The 21799-nt window shown below is 36.0% G+C and overlaps 1 protein-coding gene across 7 annotated transcripts in view; it reads left to right on the forward strand.

The window, feature by feature from the left end:
- Positions 1–21799, forward strand: part of PARP8 (poly(ADP-ribose) polymerase family member 8) — a 124877-nt gene that overhangs the window by 72850 nt on the left and 30228 nt on the right. For 4 of the 7 annotated variants that reach the window (XM_038170727.2, XM_038170724.2, XM_038170725.2 and 1 more), the window contains 10 exons: positions 388–458; positions 2785–2862; positions 7462–7556; positions 10620–10680; positions 11718–11808; positions 15251–15317; positions 17033–17158; positions 19221–19785; positions 21103–21156; positions 21259–21354. In XM_038170727.2, coding sequence (XP_038026655.1) covers positions 388–458; positions 2785–2862; positions 7462–7556; positions 10620–10680; positions 11718–11808; positions 15251–15317; positions 17033–17158; positions 19221–19785; positions 21103–21156; positions 21259–21354 — 1304 coding nt within the window. Of the gene's footprint in view, positions 1–387; positions 459–512; positions 1660–2784; positions 2863–7461; positions 7557–10619; positions 10681–11717; positions 11809–15250; positions 15318–17032; positions 17159–19220; positions 19786–21102; positions 21157–21258; positions 21355–21799 lie in introns of those variants that run through there. The other 3 variants (XM_072031122.1, XM_038170729.2, XM_038170726.2) reach the window with 3 other exon arrangements.

Below are 21799 nucleotides of genomic sequence, written 5' to 3' on the forward strand. Positions count from 1 at the left end.
TGTGTACGTAATTTGAAAAGTAAAGCCTATCATTTAAAATAAAATCTAAACCTATATTTTGTATATAAGTCAATCTGATTTAATTATTGTAGCGGGCTTTTGATCTTTCATTCTTTTCATTCTTGTTTTACACAGAAGTTTAAATTACTGATTGGGAAAACAAAATATCCTGAATGGACCAGCTGAATTTCATTTCACAGTTAAAAACATGAGTATTCTGAAACGTAGTCTCTTGTTAATTTTAGACTGTTGTATTGTAAACACTTTGGTGTCCTTCATACCTGTAACTTAGATACTTAACTATTTCAACCAAGTATTTCAAGTCAGTATATATACAAGTATTTCACATTTTTCACAGATGTTCTCTATTTTCCCTTTTATTTTAAGAACTAAGAAAAACCAGCGATGTCAACTATTGCTTATCCATAAAATCAAAATTACAGAGGGAGAATGGAGAGGTATGTATTTCTTGTATGTATATTTTAACAAAAGATATTTTAAGAAACAACAGAAAATAATATGTAATGGAATAGAATTCCTGTCAAATGCACCCTTACAAGACATTTTGGAAGAAATGTCTTGGCTTACTTAGCGCACTGCTGTGGCCTACAGCAATCCCACTGGAGTCTCTGGAACTTTTCCTGACAATGTTCACTGTAAGTAATATCTGGAGTGTGAAGGTTTTTCAGTCATCATTGTATTTGTGCTGTACCTCTGGTATGGGCCCCTAACTAGTCTCACTGAGATGATATTAAGAAAGAAATGGCAGTAAAAGATGAGGTCTTCAGGGGCTGACAGTGTTAGAGCCTCAAAGAAAGTACCACATAGGCTCCCACCATGACTGGTGGAAGAGATTGAGCACAGTATCAAAAATTCAAGTGCTTAACTTCAAGACTTTCTCTGATAATGCTGATTTCTGGATTAGGAATATTTGTTTTATGATTAATGCCTTTTAGGCTGTGATCTGTATTTTATTCCAGAAAAAAGGGGCTAAATATGATCAGATGGATAATGGATATTAGTTGTTTGTTGGCTAATGGATAATATTGGATAATGTATATGGTTGTTTGTTTTCATTATGTGAAATTCCATTTGATTTTAAAAGCTGGACTTGGAAATATTTTGATTCTACTGCCACATAATTGTATGCAATGCTCTGTAAACATTAAAAGTTTAAATGCAGTATTTACCCTTTTGATGCAGAATTTACCCTTTTGATTAAAACTTTGAGATATAGTTAAGTTTCCATGGGACAGACTTTTGAGTTTTTCCTTTTTTTTTTTTAATTGAACAAAGGTGCATAAGTATAAAAACACTGAAAAAGCCTTTAAATAAGTTGCTAACACTGTTGGCTTGACAGTTAGAAATCTGAGTTAGGATAGGGTGGGTTTTATACTGTTCTCATGTGAGAGTTTCATTTCTCTTTAGTTGGCATTGATTTTTTTTTGTTCTCTTGGGTTCTGTTTTAACACAAACTTCCCCTTTAGCTAGGGTTATTATTAAACAAAGATGATTGAAGTCACTTTATTTCTTTTTAGTAAGGTAGAAGGAGATACGAATTTTATGCCTTACCTCAAAAAATCGCTGTGAAATTGGCTGAAATACAATTTTTGTTCTATGTGTACATGTAGTAACTACAGAAGGACTTTAGAGGTAAAGGTAAGGAGGTGGGATTGTATTGTCTGACCATAGAAATTGGTGATGAGTATATTTGACATTTATAAATGTAGGGCATTTTGGGGTACCTTCTCTTCTTTGATTCACACGTCTGATTTGTATTCCATTGTGACAGTTCTGTGTATCATGGAATCATTTAATGGTTTGGGTTGGAAGGGACCTTAAAGATTGTCTAACACAGGAATGTGTAGGACATAAACACAAAATGTGCAAAAAGTACATGGTGTTTGGATTGAAGTAAAGAGTTAAGATTTTATCAGGTATTCTTTATGGGATCGTTGTCAGAACAGAGCCTAGAAATAACTAATGTATTATGAGAAACAAGGATTAATATTTTTAATTAATTACATAATTATAACTAAAGGCTTCATTGGTAACAAGCAGAATATAACTCTGCAGTTCATGCTAAGTTGAAGTCTGTACCATAAGCGGTTCTATTTACTTGCGTGCAATTATTCACAGAGCAGCCTATTTAGAGCAGGTTTTACTTGGGTAAGCATATTACTTTCTAATCTTTAATTTTCAAAGTCTTAGAACAGAGGCAGTCAGAAAATTAAGTTTTAACTTTCCTGGAAACAGGCTGGTACTTTTGTTACAATAATTAAGTGGAGATTTGTCAGAGTTTTTCACAGAAAGGGACTTAAAGGATCCCATGCTTAGGCTTGAATTATTTCCTTAAACTATTAGAATTGATTTACCAGAATCAAGTTAATTAAAACTATATTAGGTCACTGAAATGCTTAGTGAATTAAGTACAGAACCTCTGTCTTGGTGGGTAAAGTATGCTTTGTTTAGCGGGACCACAGGGTGAAGTAGTCCTGAATATTCTAGTCCAATTCCTAAAATTCCACACTGTCTGTATCCTCTGACAAAGTATTTTTCTCCGACATACATTCAGGGTTGTTTTCTCGTGCCCCAACAGTGTGTGTAAGCTTTGTCTGCTCTTTCACTATGCTTAAAATCGGCCCATAGTACTCCTCATGAAAAATAAAATGTTTATTGTGTGCATAGAGATTATTTGCAGAATACACTCTTCCTGCACTCAGAACAATAAATGCAAGACAGAGATACTGCTTTTATCATTGTTAATTTTCATTTTTAATTAAGGAGTCACAGCACAACAGCACACTTGAAGAAGATTCTGAAGGGGATAATGATTCTGAGGAATTTTATTATGGAGGACAGGTAATGAAGGATATTTTGCAAATGTTTCAAATTTATATCTGAAAACTTCTGTGGTTCATTCTATTACAAATTTTGGATAATTAAATTCATCTGTTTTTTCAATGTGTGAATGTAATGTAATATAGTATTTTACAGTAAAAGTAAAAGTATTGAATATGTTATGCTGTATAATCATGTCAAACTTAAAATAAGGTGAGCTCCTTTGCATTTGTAAAACTGCAAGAACAGAAAATCCAGCTGTTCTTTGGGATGTTTGAAAATAGAAGCCAGTTGCTTTTTTCCAGGAAATAGACATTTACTCTTTACAGCATATCCCATTATTGATATAAATGGGAAGTCAGGCTAGATCCAAATTTGTTTCCTGCTGGAGGGTTGCCATTTTGTAAAGTCAAGAGCATTGCAATTTAATGGTAAAAAATGGTTATTACAAAACAATTTTAATCTAGGCAACGATCCATTCTTTCTCTGAGGTCTACAGTTAAATTCACCTTGAAAAATGCTACATATTTTTAGATAAATGTGCAGCTCTGTTTTCCTTCTTGTTCTCTTAGCAGAATTAGTTATTATTACACCCTGTGATGTGCTGGGAAATAAAATCTCTTTATATCTTTTTCTTTTGCAACGTCAACAGAACACGCTGCTAGCTTTCTTTATTCAGATTTTTCTTATCACTGTAGTCTAAAGATTGCCCCAAAGGAATCATTCCTCACTTACGTTTTTAGAACTGTTTGTTTTGATGAACGTTCTAGTGAATTACAGCTGGCGTTTATGAAAGTTGTTGCTACCTACGCCCAGAGGCTGAAGCCATCCACGCCCTGGGAGTGCAGAGTGAGGCTGCAGGAGCGTGACGGCAACGCCGGCCGGTTGGGTTGGAGCAGGGTGTGCGGCATGCTGATGAGCAAGCAGGGCATTGCTGAGCTTCTCCTTCAGTAGTGTGGTGGGGCTTGAACACAAAATATGAGTTAAAGTGCATTATGTTTACAATAAAGTATAGAAATCCCACCCCTAAAAAGCTACAGAAAGTGCTACTGAAACTGGAACTGAAATAATGTATTTTCAGTATCAGAAAATGACTGATGGGGGTACAGACTCACGTTCACTTGAGAAATGACTGCAGTAGTTGCCTCTCTTCCTCTGCCTATTAGTATAGCCCCGCAGAGTGCTGGAGGGGGCTGTGTACACATACTTCAATGCAAAGACCAGTATCTTGTTTTAATGTGCCTGAGAGGAAAATTCTTGTTATTTTTGCCCTGTGGTGATGTATTGTGTGTACTGGCTTCATTTTTCAACTCTACTGAGAGAGCAATAACCTCAAGGTGAAGGAAAAGCCAGCAAGCAGCTGGGAGTGCTTGCTTCTCGAACCAGTGCAACTACATTTGGTAGAGGATGCCTGCCAGTGCCCAAATGGATGAATAAATGTTAACACTGCCTATGAGATATGAACAGAGAGAGCAGTAAATCATTTTGCAAGGTGTAAAAGAGCTGTGTAATAGCAACTACAGGTCAGAAGTCAGTTGACTTATTTTTGAGGTTGGAACTGCATTATATTGCTGTTCTTTGGGCTACTGTATTTAATTGAAGGAACGATTATAGGAAAAAAAAACAACAGTAAAATTGTAGTTAAATAGCAATAAAAAAAAGATAGTGGATAATTGTAAATGTCTTTAGATTGGAACACTCCAAAAGTGATAAAAGGAGAAGAAACTAACAACAACAACAACAACAAAAGACATCCTCAAAAATGTATTTATCAGGTGGAAAAAAAAAAGTCATGGTCAAAAAGATGAAATTTTAAGGAAAATCTATAGATTGAAGTAGCTAAGGACTTAGGAATTAAGTATGAAACCAGGTACTGAGCTAAGTTCCTTGAGAGATAAAAAAACAGTCCTTTTTCAAAGAAGGTAATTGTAAGAGTTATTAAGTGGGCACCACATGTATTGGGATTCAATAATATGGAAATAGAAAAAGTAGTTGACAATATATGCAGGGAACAGGTAAGGTAAGCTGCTTTTGAGACAAGTGTTTTCTGTGCCCACAGAGAAGGGGGACAAAAATGTTGACATTAACAACTATGAGAAATAGCTACCAGTGCAACTCTGTGTGACACAGTTGGAAAAGGCGGAGGTCAGGGTTTATACTAACATTTCTAAGTGGTTACAGCTGGAAAGACAAGAAAGCAACTGATGATGAAACAAGGAGCATGGGAAATTGCATTTGATGGGCAGTGAAAACAAGATACGACCTTTTGGTCATAAATTAAATGCTTGTATCTGCTTCCTATCCACCTGCTTGTAATCCTCCCTAAGGATTTAATGGATAAATACTTTTAAAGTAGCTAAGTGATTCAATAGCCTAAGTCCTATTGATTTTCAATGGGATTTAGGTCTGTAAATCACTTAATCTCCTTTAAAAATGCAACCTTTTGTCATTATATTGGACAGAATAATCTGAATCAGGTCTCAGATTAAATACCAGGACTTTCTAAACACAGATCCTTCAGACACAGCAAAGTTATCAGATTTTTAGCTTTTATTTTCACTTTCTGGGCAGCTCTTTGTTAATTCTTACTTTGAATCTCTATTTTACACATTTGCAATAGAGAATAGCAGTTTGAAATAGTAATACTACAGATTTTGGTGCTTTCTCCCTCTCTTGTGCTTCAGTTACAGAACATACTTGCAAATTCAGATACACAAAACTCTGGCAATCTCCCCTAGATTGCATGTCTGTGGCACTAATTTAGGGGTGGAAAATGGTGGTCTTCCAGTTTGCCAGAACAGTGCTTTGGTCCTTTCTGGAGTTCATTAGCTCATACCACCAGAAAATAGATAGAAGGCAGTATTCTGAGCAATTTAGTGTTTTGCATAGTGTTCCATTTGGATTTTATTATTACTTATATGTTAGAGTGGTTAAAAAAATGTGCTTTGGGAGCAACAAAGTGATGGGTGAACCATGGTTATAATCTGTGAAAACATTGCTGTGCTTTCTTTGGAAGTAGAACAGCAATTGCTTATGCATATTTAAACAATTCATTTTTGAGTAACGATATATACATATATATATATATATATATATATATATATATATATATATTTACATATTCAAAGGTTTGTTTACTCCCACCTGAAGTAAAATAAAAATAAATTAGTAAAGGTTTTGTTCCTATGCTTGTCTAGGTGAGAAACTTTTCTGACGTGCCTATCCATACAGAGCAGGGATAGCTGGTTTATACCTTTCTGTTTGGGAATATCATCGATAGCTCAAAGTATGTTCACATGCTATGCTGATGAACTTCTTAATGTTTGATGAAATCTATGTCTAATCAAATTATTTGCTAATTTTCATAAGTAAAAAGTGATCAAGTGATTATTATTTTAATTCAATTGAAATGTATTGAATTAGGTATGTAATGAAAAATACAGCTCCAGATATCAGAACTGAAGTGCTACAGCACTGAGGTCAGGTAGATTTGGATGTACAAACTGAAGAACATTACTGCGGTTACATAGACCTCTGCAATAGCAGGAACACTCAGCAGGATTCATGTGTAAGGATATATTCATGTGTCTAAAGGGATAAATTGCACTCTTGTGCTCTGCTGTCTGAATTTGTCAAAGGTACAAGCCAAGTCTTATTCTCGTTTCTGAACGTGCCCAAATTACGAGATCACTGACTTTAGTGGAATTACTGTTTTTCTAATTGGTGTAAAGAAGTAGAGTCAGGGTCATACAATCACAAGCATACTGCTTAATGAGAAAGTAGTAATTGACTTTTAATAGATTGTTACAAGCCTAATAAGGTATTTTTGTCCTTGCAGACGATAAGAGGATATTTAATTATTTTGACTTCATACAATCCAACTAGACAAGCACACAAGTTTTTTCTTTATAGTATGAACACTAGACATAACCATAACCACTCTTCATTAAACTTCGTGAAAAAAAATGTGATGACATCTCAGTATATGTTTCTTTAGACATTATCTGGTAAAAAATGCTTAAAATTGGAAGGTGTTTTTTTTTATTTTTTTCTTTTTTATTTTTAATCTGACATCATTGCACTGGTGGTTTCAAATGTAGCAAATGTAACTAAGATGTTGAGAGACTTAGTGCATGGAATAGTGTCATGCTTCTCTTCTTGAGACCATGCCATTCTGTGTCCAAAATGTATGAGAGTGTGACAACAAGCAAGAGGGAGCAAACCTTTGTCCTTTTGTAGTTAGACTGGAATGGTATAACAGGAGTTATCTTATTCTCCTTCCACTTGCCAGGTTAAAAATGCACAAGTGTCAAGAGGCCCAGAATAGTCCCCAGGACAAGATAGAATAGAGGCATCTATCTATCTTCGCATCTTTTCTTCCACAAACAGGAATTGGGCCATCTGTAGTTCTGATACAGAGGTGCCTGCTTTGCAAATCTCATTGCTTAGAAGAGCTAGACCACCTCAGTGCTTCAGCTTATCAACACAACGTCCTTTCTGAGCATGGCATTAAGAAATCTTTATGCAGCACATTTTGCAAGGAGAGCTGTCATGAGCCTATATCAGATGCCAGTAATGAAATAAATAAGAACTCCTACAATTTTGCTATTGTTTTGGTAGGTTAGCTATGATGGAGAACTTCACAAGCACCCACAGTTGGAAGCTGATTTGACAGCAGTGAGAGAGATCTATGGACCTAATGCAGTATCTCTCAGGTATGTCACCTACCCTTCTGTATTGTGGAACCTGTCACATGTTGGAGGCTGTTTTGTGTAAACTTTCCCTCACTGCCAAAACACAAGTCTTCTCTGAGCTCTGTATATTGTGGCAAAAGGAAGGGGCACTCATAGCTAGCAATAATGCAGTATTTGGCTTCATTTTTGTGGCAGAGTATTCAAACAACTAACTATGCTTGGAACAGGCCCTGGAAGCTTGTTCTAAAATATTGTTCTTTGCACTTCAGTAGGCATTTGATCAAGCTGTTGTATGTTGTTGAAAATTACTATTCATCAGAACTCTAAACCCTTGTTAAACTTTTTATTTGTCATATTCTGTCTTCTGCCCTGGGGGTGGAACAAGAGATTTACTAGATGTTGTCCCTAGGCAAAGATTGAAGGAGTTGATTTTGTCTAGTCTGGGGAGAAAAAAAAAAAAAAAAAAGAAAAAGAGAAGATTTAATAACAGTTGTTCTTCTTCTTCAAAAAAAAAAAAAACTTCAAAAAATGGTGATCAAGTGTTCTCCATTGTCACTGTGAGAGATACGATAAGAAAGTCTGTTAGAAACAAACAAGAATTTGGTTAGATTTTAGGAAAGCTTTCTAATTGTAATGAGGTGGGAAACTGAAGAATCCTACACAAGGAAATAGTGGAACCTTGGTCAGGGGTGAATTGCAAAGATAAATTACACAAAAATTCTTTAGGGCATATATGAATGTACCTGATTCTGCAGCAGCATATAGCTTTATGGTATGTTTTATTCACTTCAGGTCTTTTTTAACTTCATTTTCCATCTATGTAATTATTAATAATTGAATTAAAATAACAGAGAAGATGTAACAGACCTGTCAGAAACATTACAATTAAAATAACAAAATTGTTATATAAACAAAGTAATAAAATACAGAGATTATAACCTTAAGCATACATATATTGCAAGTAACAATAACATCTGTTATTTTAGAGTGTGAGAGTATGTGTACAACTGTGATGTACGATGCCTTTTGAAATTAAGTGGAAATTCATTACATTTTTAGGACCTGGAGAATTAAAATCCAAATGGTTGTGTATGGGTTTAGGAAATGAATTAGATAATGTTTAGGTTCCAAACTGGTAACTATGAAATTGAGAATACCCCTTGATAGCATGCTTCCTAAGGCTTCTAAAATTGAGTAATGGTAAATAACCTTTCAAAACCTTAATGAATCTAATACATTCAATCAACTGTTTCAGTGGATGCATTGTGATCTCCTCAGGCTCACTGTATTAGAAATTGGCATTTGTGGTTGCTTTTGGTGTGTGGAAAGCTTCCATGCTTCTTGTACTCTGCAGTTGAAAATACACGTGAATTCTTGGAAATTGTAAGCACAGCATTAAGCATTCAGTTTCATCCCTCTCCAACAGCTACACTTCTCTGACTGCAACAGGCCTGTCTGACAGTGACACCCACTAAAATGCATTTCTTAGAGAGTTGAACCCTATTATTCAGTAGTCTCCTACTATCAGAGTGAACTTTACATATATACAGAAGGGGAATTCCTAAACCTGCATGCTTTTTACCACAGCCCTTTGAAAGCTGGCCACCAACCTTTAAGAAAGGCATCTGGACCAACTCTTCAGTATCTACTTACATTACTTAAGCATTAATAAACAGGATCTCTGGAGCTTCAAAATCAAAACGTGTTCCTGGAGAGATTGTGGGCAGTAGATCATAAGCTTCAAGCACTAGAAGAAAACATGAGTTCTTCCTTGCTTTTAGCTTGAGGAAGTAAACCATCATGTCTCTAAAATCCATTTTCTATGATGGTAATGGAGTGCAGGCAAAGGTATTTCAGTGAATATGGAAATTCCAAAGTTGTAACTTATTTTTATCTTCTCCTTTCTTATATACTAGCATTTCTGTGTTTAGTTGGTTCAACTCCATTCCTATTTAATTAATAAAATTAAGCTTTATTCCAACATTTTGAATCTATCATGTGAGTAACACCAGCCTGTGTTCATAAGTATTACTGGTGAGTTTACAGCAATCTGTTCTTTGGATCTTCAAGAAAATTAACAACATCTGAGATCAGCTATCTCCTAAGAAAAATACTTCTGTATTTCAAGGTTACCTTATCAACTTCATTTATGCACAATTGCTACAATGCACTCTTAGTATACTGTGTGCACTCTTTTTAGTAGGAAAGCAATGAATTCATTGTGAGAAGTGTGTAAATGCAGTGTAAAGCCAAAATCCAGAGACTAGGAGTGTATCAACGAATCTGTGAAAAACTGGAAGTTATTTCACTTTTATAGAGTTATCCAGTCAAGTAATTAAAATAAAAGTAACTTTTGTTTAGGTATAAGAATGAATATTTTCTAGCCCTATTTTTCGGAAGTCTTCAAATACCTTGGTGGAGGGCAATGAGAGTGGGTCAGAAAATAAGAGGGAAAAGAGTTACACTTTAAGATTTCATATGGCAATGAAACACCTATGAGCATAAATTAAATCTGCACCTTAGAGATTCCAGGAATACTACAGGTGACAGATGAAGTAAGGTAGCTATTGCCTTGAGCACGTTACAGGGCAATCGGCATGTTTTGACAAATAAATACCCTGAATGTAAGAAGCAAGCCCACAGGTATAATGTGCCACGGTCAGGGCTTTGTTTTTGTCTTCAATTATTTATCTCAAGCCTCTGCTTAGGTTACTGGCTGTTAACCTAAAAATCAACTAGGATTTTCTTTTGTCATAAATAACAACAGTATATGACCATTATTGTTTCCTTGATTTATTTGTGCAGTACATCAAAGGTACATGGCAGTGATGGAACAAAAATTTTGGGGAATTATTAAATAAAATAAAAACAAATAGCCTATTTAAGCAAGGTAAGAAAGAAAGTTGCAGTACAGCAGATGTTCACCCAATGGAAATACTGATCCAATCTAAGTAAATGTGTATTTTATAATCATTCTGATTTTACAGCCAAGATTATCCTTTATAAAATCTTCCCAGTTATAAGTACTCCTGGGCTGAGGAGTATTTTAAAGAGTTCTAATGTAATGTAATTCTTTCCTTTCAGGGAATATGGAGCCATTGATGATGTAGATATTGATCTGCATATTGATGTTAGCTTTCTTGATGTAAGTAATCTAATCACAAAATTACATAATGAACATTAATACCCATTTAATTCTGCTACACATCAGGCACTCTAGACAACTACTGAGACTTGCGTTTTTCCGAGGCTTGACCTTCACAAGTGGCTGTGACGTTAATGATTGCTACCTAGTGGAAAGATTTCCTTTTCATTTTACGGTCATGTTGTTAAGATGTGTTCTAGGCTTTTATTTACTGCTTGTGTATTTCCTTTCAAACATGCTTTGTAAATGGTAGATGTTTTAACTGATGTAAATGAAATACATTTCTTTTTTTACTATCCTAGACATTAGTTAGGTGAAAGCACTTCATAGAGTCCTGGAGAGAACACGACCTTGGCTAGAGATCTCCTGTCTGCTTCTCACATCCGCAACTGATTAGGGAGAGGTTTGAGTGGCAAAGGAGACTCGGGACAGTGGTGCTGTCGACTGGCAGCATGGCTTGTGTAACTGTAATGCTGACATTAGCTCCACACTTCCTCACCTCATCTGTGCAGTAACTTCCTGTGCTCTAGATGCAGAATGAAAAGTAGTGCTATTAGGGGCATCATTACCTTCTGTACAGATGTATTATATTCTCAGGTCAGCACAGCACAGAAGATAGTTTTTCTTGGGCTCTTTTAAAATTAAGAGAACCTGATTATACCTTGAATAATTTTAATCAGTCTTAAGAAGGAGCAAACATTTCCTTTGCCCTATGTTACAGGTTCAGTGTCCTTTCCATCTTTATTTGCTCCTTTGCTTCTCAGTTTTGAAGCAGTATGTGAATGTAGTGTCATGTAGAAACCTGTGTTCAGTTTAAATGGGCATATTCAAGGACGGGAAACAGTCTAACACTGCTCTTAAGAGCATTAGCAGGCAATAGTTTGTCTGAAGTCTCACGTTTAAAGTTGGAGTAGATATCCCATGATGGGTAAGTGGATGGATAGTGTTTATACCAGCCCCTAATATAGACTAGCAAAATGCAACGATTCTTCACGATGTCTAATGGTATCTGTTGTTTTCTTTTTATCTTGAACTAGGAAGAGATTGCTGTGGCTTGGGATGTAATTCGCACAGAGCCCATAGTAGTGCGACTGCACTGTTCGCTTACACAGTACTTAAATGGCCCAGGTTAGTCACCTATGTATTCTTCATATGCCATGTTTGTTGTCTCAGTCTCAGCCATATCCTAAGTGACAGATACCCATTTACTGCTAAATCTTTGACCCTTCATGTACTTAAATCTTTTGCTGAGAGCAGTCTTGCTGGTGTGAAATCGTTATATGTATTTGCAAGACTAGGCCCTAATATTGGCATGTATATCTAGTTTAAACTCCTGGAAGCTGAGTTTAGGAATTTGTTTTCTTGATATCCTTTGAAATGCAGCTGTTTCCACTAGGAACCTGAGGGTTTATGAATAAATGTCTACAGTTTCTAAAGTGATTTTCTGACTTTGGAAATCAGGGATCATCTTCTCAGATGCAGATACTACTGATTAGGTGTACATGCACAAATCTATGGAGCGCATTAATATACCCTTTTTCATATACCTTTTGAAGAACTAGACCATGATAATTATACTGTTAGCTTCTGATTTTTATATGAACATATGTATTCTTGGGGATCTTTAAATTTGAATGAGATTTTTGAACGCTATGTTGACATCCTACTCTCTGGTTGTTCAGTAAAGCTTCCTCATGACAGTACAAATATCCCAACTCATGAAGATTCAGCTGAGAGAGAAGATTTGGAAACATTCATATGCAATAGTCAACTTCAGATATATTTTTACAGAGTAAAGTCAAGAAGTGTGTGACTTGGATCATAACTTGCCTGGATTTGGAGGATTCCAGTGCAAGCTGTCAATTCAGGCTTGTATCTGTAGGAGAATTCTGCCTCTGCAAATTGAATAGATATTTCAAGTCATAATGTGTTTAACAAAATCTGTCCCAATGAGCTATTTTTATAGGATATGTTGTCTGCTGATGCTAACTATCAGTTATATTCTGTTCGTTCCAATGAGCATTTCGTTACAACCCCTTATTTTTTGCTCAACTTTGGTCCTTTTGCCTGTATTTTATTGCTTTGATCTTTTATTAATTCTGGAGATCTTAAAATAGTTATTTGCCATAGCAAGTAACAGTGTTAGTATTCAGAATATTTCTATCAAAATGTAATTTTTAAAAGTGCAGCAAATAAGAGAGACTGAAGTGTGAAGAGCATCATGCAATAAGAAATGATCCAGTGAAATGAGAAGTAACAAGAGTTATCTTCTGCACTGCTGACAAGGTTAAAACAGGACGTTTAGTTCTCAGTCCTGCAGCTGACTGATTATGGTGGCACTTGAGTACTGAGGGGCAAGATCAGGGCCAGAGTCAAATGCTCCTTTGTTATGTCTGCTGTTTCAGCCATGCCTCTTTATTTACCAGAAACAGCAGAATGAAATCCACAATCTTTTGTGTAAATGAGGCTCTTTCTCTGAATACTTCTTTTGCTCCTTGGATATGTTGTTTTGAGATTACCAAGTCACAACTCTGTGACACATATATTTCTCTTTTAATACTTCCTGTTGTCTGCTAAAAGAAACAAGTTTCTTGTGTGCAGTATACTCCAAGGCACAAAGGGGGATATTTTTACCACCTTCCAGCTGTTTACTATCTTGATTTTACACAGTCATTCTTCTAGTTAATGACTTTTTTCATTGTTTTACCTGAGAGCAGTTTCTCCCCCAGGCCTTAGAAACCTATCTGAGATTAGGATTAATCAGCCTTTGAGGATACTGGGCTGTCTCCTCTGATTTTAGAGTTTAGACAAGAATTACAGTCTGGACATCAGATTTTAAAATTGGTGAAACTAAGTGTAGTAATTCTCTCTGAAGATAGTCCACACCCTACCAAGCATCCCAAATTTGAAAATCTAAGGACATTGCTATCCCTAATCAAGTAATTTCTTCCTTTTGAAAAAATCATCAGTTTATCTTTAAAAGATGAGGTTATATTTGAGTGAGAATATTGGGGCAAGCATTTGCAGTGTTTTGAACTAAGTGAAATTGGATGGCAAGTTTATATACACTGCATTTTATTTTTTAAATTAATTTGTAAAAGGGAAATTAAGAGATAAACTGGCATTCTGGTTAAGAGTGATCAGAATAATACAGATTTAAAAGTACTGATTTTCTAAGAAGAAACCCCAGATTTTTTGTTTTCATTCCTTTTTATTTTACTATGGTCATTAGTTCCTTATGTAATACAAAGTATTTAGTCTCATTTGTGTTTGCAATATGTGTTGGCTGTTGTTCCACCTCAAGGACCTGAGGGTCTCGCAACAAATGCTGGACTTCTGACACCTTCTTCTTCTATGTTACTCAAAGATTTTAATAATACCAGGAGCTAATTTCTAGCCTCTATCCCTAATGTTTTCAATTTTCTGACAGATGAATGTGGATGTATCACTGGTAGGATGGGTCTTGAGTAAAATGCAGGGTCACTTGGCCACTGGAATGCATACATCAGGCACTTGGATGATGAGTATTAAGCATCTTCTATAAAAATGCCCACAGAAGGAAAACCTGATACTAGTAAATTCAGTTCATTCCACTGTCATTTTCCTCGTAGTCATAGGAACTGTAACAGTGTGGATAAATAATTGATTAGATAAGGGGTTTTTCTCCGCATCTAGATCTAAGGTCATGTAAGTTTCTAAGGTCTTAACAGGAACTTAAATTAGTTTACTTTTATTTAGGAAATTTTAATTCTTAGATACAATAGTCTTCTGAAAAATAAAGGAAATACTCCGGTGAACTACACCTTTATAGAATTCTGAAGATCAGATTAGGTGTGAAAACTCTCATTTTATTGCAGAAAACCTGATATGTTTGATCACAGAATTCATAGAATTGTAAGGGTTGGAAGGGACCTCAGGAGATCATCAGGTCCAATATGACATGCTAAAGTATATCATGTCTTTCAGGGAAAGGGCTTAATTTTGTTTTCAGTTACAAAGGGATAAAATCGTTGTTTTCAGTGACAGCAAGTTCACTTTGGACTACAGTAACTACATCTAGCAGTTTATTGAGATTGTCCCATGGCTATTATTAACAAAAGGTAACAAATGGTGCACTCAGACTTCTCAACTAAGAATATATTCAGTACATAAATTTATTTATAGATAGGGCATTTTAATCTGTGTATGTAAAGACTATTTACTTGGAAGAAAAATTATGAGATTAGATGAGACGAATTACCAGCCCAGATACATTTAATCAGTAGTTAGTAACAAAGCTCTCTAGTAACAAAGGTACATTTGTGTAATTAACAGTAGTGGGAAGGCATACATTCTAGGGAATCCAATGTTTAAAACATCCTTTTGTTAAGACAACAAATGATATTGGCTGATACTCCTAAAAATGGCCCTTAATTTCTTCATAGACTCAGGTGACACGACTGCTTTAACCATTGCTTCAATGCCATTACTTACACTAAAGGTACGAATAGAGCAGAGTCCTTAAATATAATTTGTATGGTTATGATTTTGATTATTCATTTAAACTCAACAATATCTCCATTTTCCATAGTGCCAACTGTGGATGTATTTCAGATTTCTACTAAGGAAAGATTTGGGCTGGGACATCAGCTGAAAAAGTAAGTCTGGAAAAGTGTGAACTCCTCTTTTTAAGTAAACATGACATATTTCTTAGTTCCTGGCCCATGTCACAGGTTGTCAGATCGGTTGGATGAAAGTGTTTTGGTTTTATTCAAGTAAAAGTAGCATTTTTTCCTCTGTAGGTTAAATTTTGACAGTTGTTGCAGAGAACCTGGTTTGTGCTGTCTGCCAGGGTTTTCTGTCACTTTACTGTCATTTAGAAGGTAAGATACATAAGTTTGAAAAGACAGTAGCTAAGTGTTTGATTTAATGTTTCTGCTCAGATTACGAGGTCTCTAGCAGGAATCTTTCTGAGCATCATGAATACCATAAGGAGGCAATACTTTCATGGTGGCCTCTAAGGTTTGCCAAAGTAATCAGGCCACCCAGTTTTGAGGACAAGAAGAAAGAATAGTAGAAAAAAACCAGCAGTTTCATGTGTTCCTGATACAATTCAATTTAATAGAATTTCGCTGAGCAATTTTTTCTTATGTGCTTGCATATGTGTAATGAAATGACAGGAATATAGGCTTCAATATTCGATCCTTGAAATAGTAAGGCTCCCTTAAGAAAAAAAAATCTTTTGCTGTTTGGTGTTTAAAGAAATTTAGTGCAGCATTTTCATAATCTTGCGAATGAAACAGTTATTAAAATCTCTCTGATACATGACTTTGAAGAAAAAAATTAAAAAGCTCCCCACACAAGAAAACTCTTTTAAAACATTTTAGTATGAGCACTGCCTCTGATTTGTGTACTGGGTAATTACCAAAGGCACCCATAGAACATTTTCAAGTAAATAAATCACAGATGAGCAGAAATCAGAATACTTGTGAACACCATGACCTGTTCTGGCTATGAGCACCAGATTATTCATATTTGAAGATTCACTAAATTTTCAATAATGTCCATACTGACTTCTACTTTCTCTTTAGCTTAGTTCTCATAGACCATGAATGCTAGATTAGAACCACAGAATAATGTAGCTTGGAAGGGACTTCTGGGGGTCATCTAAAACAACCTCCCACCCCAAGTTGCACTAAATTAAAAGTTAAATTGGTTCACTAAGAACCTCAGGCAGTTGAGGTGTGAAAATCTGAAGCCTTTCTTGGTAATCTGTTGTACTTAGCCACTTTTCCTGTGGATGTGTTTTCTTTATAGCCTTTATGTTTTTTAGCTTCCCTTAGAGTGACTTGTGGCCTCTGCCTTTTGGTGTGCATATCAGGAAAGTGTCTGGCTCTAGCTTCATTATAAGCCCCTCTGGGTAGTGTAATCCTTGACATGCCTACCTTTATGCCTTTGGAGAAATGTGCTCCTACCTGAGCAGTGTGGATGTTGTATCTTGTCTCTGCATTTACTGGGGAGAAAGATGCCTAGAGCTGAATGGGATGTCTCTGAATCAGTTTGTTTTTAGATGAGAGGCATGTGTTTCACATGACAGGCATGTGTCTATTAAGTCTTGTGGTGGTATTGTATGCAGACATTATTGTTAATAAGAGTGCCTTGTGAATTAATCTTATCTGGGGTGGGGGGGAACATGAATTTTAAAGAACTGAAGTGCCTAGTCATTGGTCCACATATATGATAGAGAAACTCTGCCTCTAGGGTGAGGATGTTGCATTATCTAGCCTACGTGGTTCACAGGTAAACCCTAATATTTAAGTTCATATGACTTGGCTATGATGAGAAAATCTTTTTTCTCTTTCCTAATTTGCAGAATCATGCAGACATTTGTAACACAACAGTGGAAGAACAGCAAAGAGAAATCTAATTGTACGCACAATAAGAAGTTGTCTGACAAAAAGGTGAAATCTCCTCTGCACATCTTTTCTACATTGCGCAGGTAATAGCAAGGAAAATGAGCTGTTACTATCATACCCTGTTCAAAATCCACAGCATACTTCAAAAGGTGAAATGTTGACTTTTCTCCACAGAGGAGTGCTCTGTTTCTATCTTACCTCATGTGTTTCCAGTGATTTCCTTGCATGACTTCAAAAGCAAACTCTGAAACAGCCATGATTCATCCATAACTGGAAATAATTGATTGTATATTACTTAACTTGGTTGTACTTATATCTTTAGTAGCTTGGTAGCATTTGACTGCTACTTTGAAGAAAAAGAACATATATATGTAATTTTGTGGTTGTCCAGCTGTTCTTTGCACAACTGTGTGTATTATTATTTTTTTTTTAAATCTAGAATGGTCTTTAATCAAAGACTGATTTTAAGAGCTGCTGAACACCCACTCCTCTCCACTAGTTGAGTAAATGAATGTTCACTATTTCTGAAATGTAGGCACAGAATTTCAAAAAACAAAGGCATTAAAAACATATGAAAATAGTTTGTGAATTGTTCAGTTGAATTCATTATGTTACCCATACTCTCAAGGACTTGTAAAATGAGGCTATGATTTTACCCCTTTCAGGAATACGGCTATTTACTCTAGTATGTTTGCTTGCTTATGAAGGGTTGACAAATCACCCCTTCTGTGAATTTGTATTGAGTACTTATTTGAACATTGCTTCTTCTTGATGAATTTTGCAATTCTAATTTCCATGTATTTAAAAAAATAAATGTAGATGGTTAGTACGGAAATCACCCACATTTGATGAAGGGAGGAATGTTAAAGATGACTGAAGATCTGTCTTCTCAAATGTAGAAGAAGAAGATGGTGTTATAATTAGGGTAGAGGGTAGGCTTGCTCATTGCCTACCATGCCACACCATGCCCCGTGCTTGCTGAAACTTGGGGTTTGGTTTTATTCAGAAAGGGCAGACAAAAGACAGATCAATCCTTCTCCTGTTGATTTGCTGGCTGCTACTACAGTTGCAGAGATCACTTAGTCCAAATGTGGGGACTTCTCTCTCTCCATAGAGCGCCATTCCTACTTTCTTTCTGCCCGAGGGTGGTAATGAGCTAACTGCAACTGTGAGTCAGCCTCCACATGCATTTTCTGCTGTCATCACTTGGTAGCAGGGTGAGGAAAGCTGCCAGCCTCTCCCCTTGGGGTTTCACCTCTTTTTTGCTTGATTGGAGTCCAAAAACACTAGAAAGATTGGGATTCCTTATAAACCATAGAAAAATGATTTGGCATACCTGATGCTGATTCTTGCTTTGCAAAGACAGTTGAATGTGAACGTTATAGAAATGTAAGAGATCAAGTGTGTATTGTTTTATTAAAAAAAAAAAAAGTCTTCTTCTCTCTTATTTTTTTATTCAAAATGTGAGCCCCGTGCATTCTCATTTCCAGTGTTAAAGAGCTAGAATCTGTTTAAAACAGGACAGAAGAGCATCAAATGATCTTCCACAAAGCATCCAGATTACTGTGAGGTTTTTTAAAAAAGTTAATTTCAGCAGAATCAAATTTGTTTTACTGCCTGCAAATTTCATTGCTCATTATATCTTCCATAGCATCTGCACATAGAAATTGTGATTCCATGCCCAAAAGACAATAATTTGAATGGGATCATGCCATGATGGAATGACACATTTTGATAAGATAAATGCATTATAATCTTGTGTGAAATACACACTTTCCATTTCAAAATTATTTTCCTGAATGAATAGTTTGTTTAAAGATGTAGGGACCTGTACCAACAGCTGTAAGTATATAGCCCTAACTTCTACGTAAATAGTTAGTCATCCTATCAATCAGTGAGAGTTTGTGTATACATGGGACTAAGAAGGTATTGGAAATTTGGTTCTACATACCTTATTATTATTATTATTATTATTATTATTATTATTATTATTATTATTATTAATTATTTTGGGCTGTGTTTGCCACTAGTTAAATACATGAAGATGGGCAGCACTTAAAAATTTGGACATATATCTGGACTTGCTTATTTCACGCACATTTTTGATTATCCTCCAATTATGTCTTCCCCTTCTTTATTTTTAAGGTCGCCGAGTTATCCTCCACCTGGCTGTGGTAAAAATAAATCAAAACTGAAGTCAGAACAGGATGGCATCTCCAAAACTCACAAGCTGCTGAGGAGGACTTGCTCTAGCACAGTTAAGGCAGAGGATGTGTGTGCCACAAAATCTCACAGAACCTTTGGCCGCTCGTTGTCTAGTGACCCTAGGGCTGAACAGACAATGGCTATTAAATCACACAAACTGTTGAACCGTTCTTGCTCTGCAGCTGTCAAGCAGGAAGAGTGCATCACTTTAAAGTCCCATAAGTTATTAAGTAGGTCATGTTCTGGGGATCCTCGATGTGAGCACAACAGCACCTTGAAGCCCCATAAACTTTTAAGTAGGTCTTACTCTAGTAATCTTAGAATGGAAGAATTGGATGGATTGAAGAATCAGAAGTTACTCAGCAAGACCTACTCCAATGCCCCTAAATCATCCAAAATGGAGCCTTTCAAGGAGTCCAACATAGCAGAGGGCAGGAGGCTCTCTCTTACCTCAGGGCTTATTGGTATCTTAACACCATCTTCATCATCACCTTCACAAGCTGCTGTGCGTAGTGTTTCTTTTTTTATTCTGCTCATTTACCCTTCATCATTTTTCAAACATGTTGTTATGCTTATTGTGCAAAAGTATTAATATTCAGGGGGTATGTTTGAGGATATTTTGGAAGTTTTTAAAAGTAACCGAAGAATAATGGAGTCAGCTTTTTAAGGTGGATTTAAACTACTCATACATTTATGTTGTAAAACTAGAATCTACCTAGGTGAAGACAGACTTCACAACTCACCTTGAATATAGCTCACTGTACAGTTGCTGGCCACAGGAAAAGTTCAATCACACACTTCCTTCCCTACCTCCTTTCTTGCTGCAGGAAGAGGAGACAGTGTGAGCTTCTCTGCTGCAAAATTGACATGGTCACAGAGGTCTTTACTAATTTGCCTGTTTGCTTCATGGGGGAATCAACCATCTTTTGGCTCATTAAGGTGCCATGTCACCTCTTCTGGTCTTTTCATCTGGAGTTAACAGCATACTGGAAGAAATGCAGTCATGGTTCAGCTCACCTCTTGCACGTTTGTGCTTTGTGAAAAATTTAGCCTTCAAATGTGTTGGTGGCAGCTGGAGGTCAGGGAAGGAGTTAGGCCCACAATGCCCACTTTTCTTTCCCCAGAGATATGATTGATTGAGAAAACAAAGGGTAGCACATATTGTTATTTTAAGACATTGAGCTCACACTTAATTCTTCTGCTTCTGCCTGTGGAGCCAATCTGATTCTTATTCAAAACAAGGGCTGATTAAAATAAATGTCAGCCTAGAGGGAGTTCTGTACCTTACTGACTCCTATAACAAAAGTACTTTCTAATTTATGCTGTCGTACATTGAAAGAAAAAGGCAGGAGGAACCTGAGTGGGATCTGAGCACAGAGTCCTGTTAGCATGGTGCTCACAGAGGTGAGATTTTAAAAGATATAAAAGAAAGATTTTCAACACTTTTGTGAATTACATTAGTCATTCAAGCCTAAGCACACAGTCCATATTTAGATAGACAATATGCAGTTAAAATTTAAACTTACTAAATGCCAGTTCATCAGAGTGGAGTGAAGGTGTGGGTGTTTCCATTTGAGATTAAAGTTTTGGGGATACTAGGGTATAAAACCTTATCAGATTTTAGAAAAGCTAAAAATCCATCTCACATTCAGCAAATAAGTAAAAGGATTGATTATTTGTAATGGTTAATGCAAATTAGATACCTTTTTAGATGCAAATATTGTTTAATTAGCATATCTGCATACAAACATTACAAACGTTTTGCCATTTCCATATAAGTAGTCTACCAAAACTGAAGTTGCCTCAACTTCTTTCCTTGCAGCAAAATTATGGTGCAAAATGCATTCCGGTACGAGACCGTGGCTTTCTTGTGCAGGTAGGATGCCATATCTTACCCATTTTTGAAACATTCTGGAGCACATGCTGACTTTAATTATTTTTAAGCAGATGTTGTTATTCTCATTTTCATTGTTCTCAGACTATTGAATTTGCTGAGCAGCGGATACCAGTATTGAATGAATACTGTGTTGTTTGTGATGAGCCCCATGTGTTCCAGAATGGCCCTATGCTGAGGGTAAGTTGTATGCTTGCTGGGATAAACAATGCATTTTCTAACGCCTTAAGTAGCAGTGGACCATACAAAGTTGTTAAACTATTGAATTATTTCAGATTTGTTTCATGCTATTGTTCATTTAAGATGCAAAAATGTAATGCATATTAACTAGATTTTACTCCAAAATTAAAAAAAAACAAAAACCAAAACATATTGCAAGTAAGGGAGATGAGAAGTAGGCTTGCATAGTAATCATAGAAATTTAAAAGAGTTATATATTTCACTGACAGCTATTATGCTAGAGTAGCCATTATCAGATAAGCTACAGGAAGTGCACTGGGTTGTTTTCATGTTCCTCTGGCACCCTTCTAAAAGCTCAGGGTCATGTCAGTCCTTGAGCTTCTATCTCAGCTCTGTTCAGATAATACACTAGTGATAATGCTACAAGGTCTTGAAGTGCTTCTGG

The sequence above is a fragment of the Anas platyrhynchos genome, chromosome Z (genome assembly GCF_047663525.1).
Source record: "Anas platyrhynchos isolate ZD024472 breed Pekin duck chromosome Z, IASCAAS_PekinDuck_T2T, whole genome shotgun sequence".
Taxonomy (NCBI): Eukaryota; Metazoa; Chordata; class Aves; order Anseriformes; family Anatidae; genus Anas; species Anas platyrhynchos.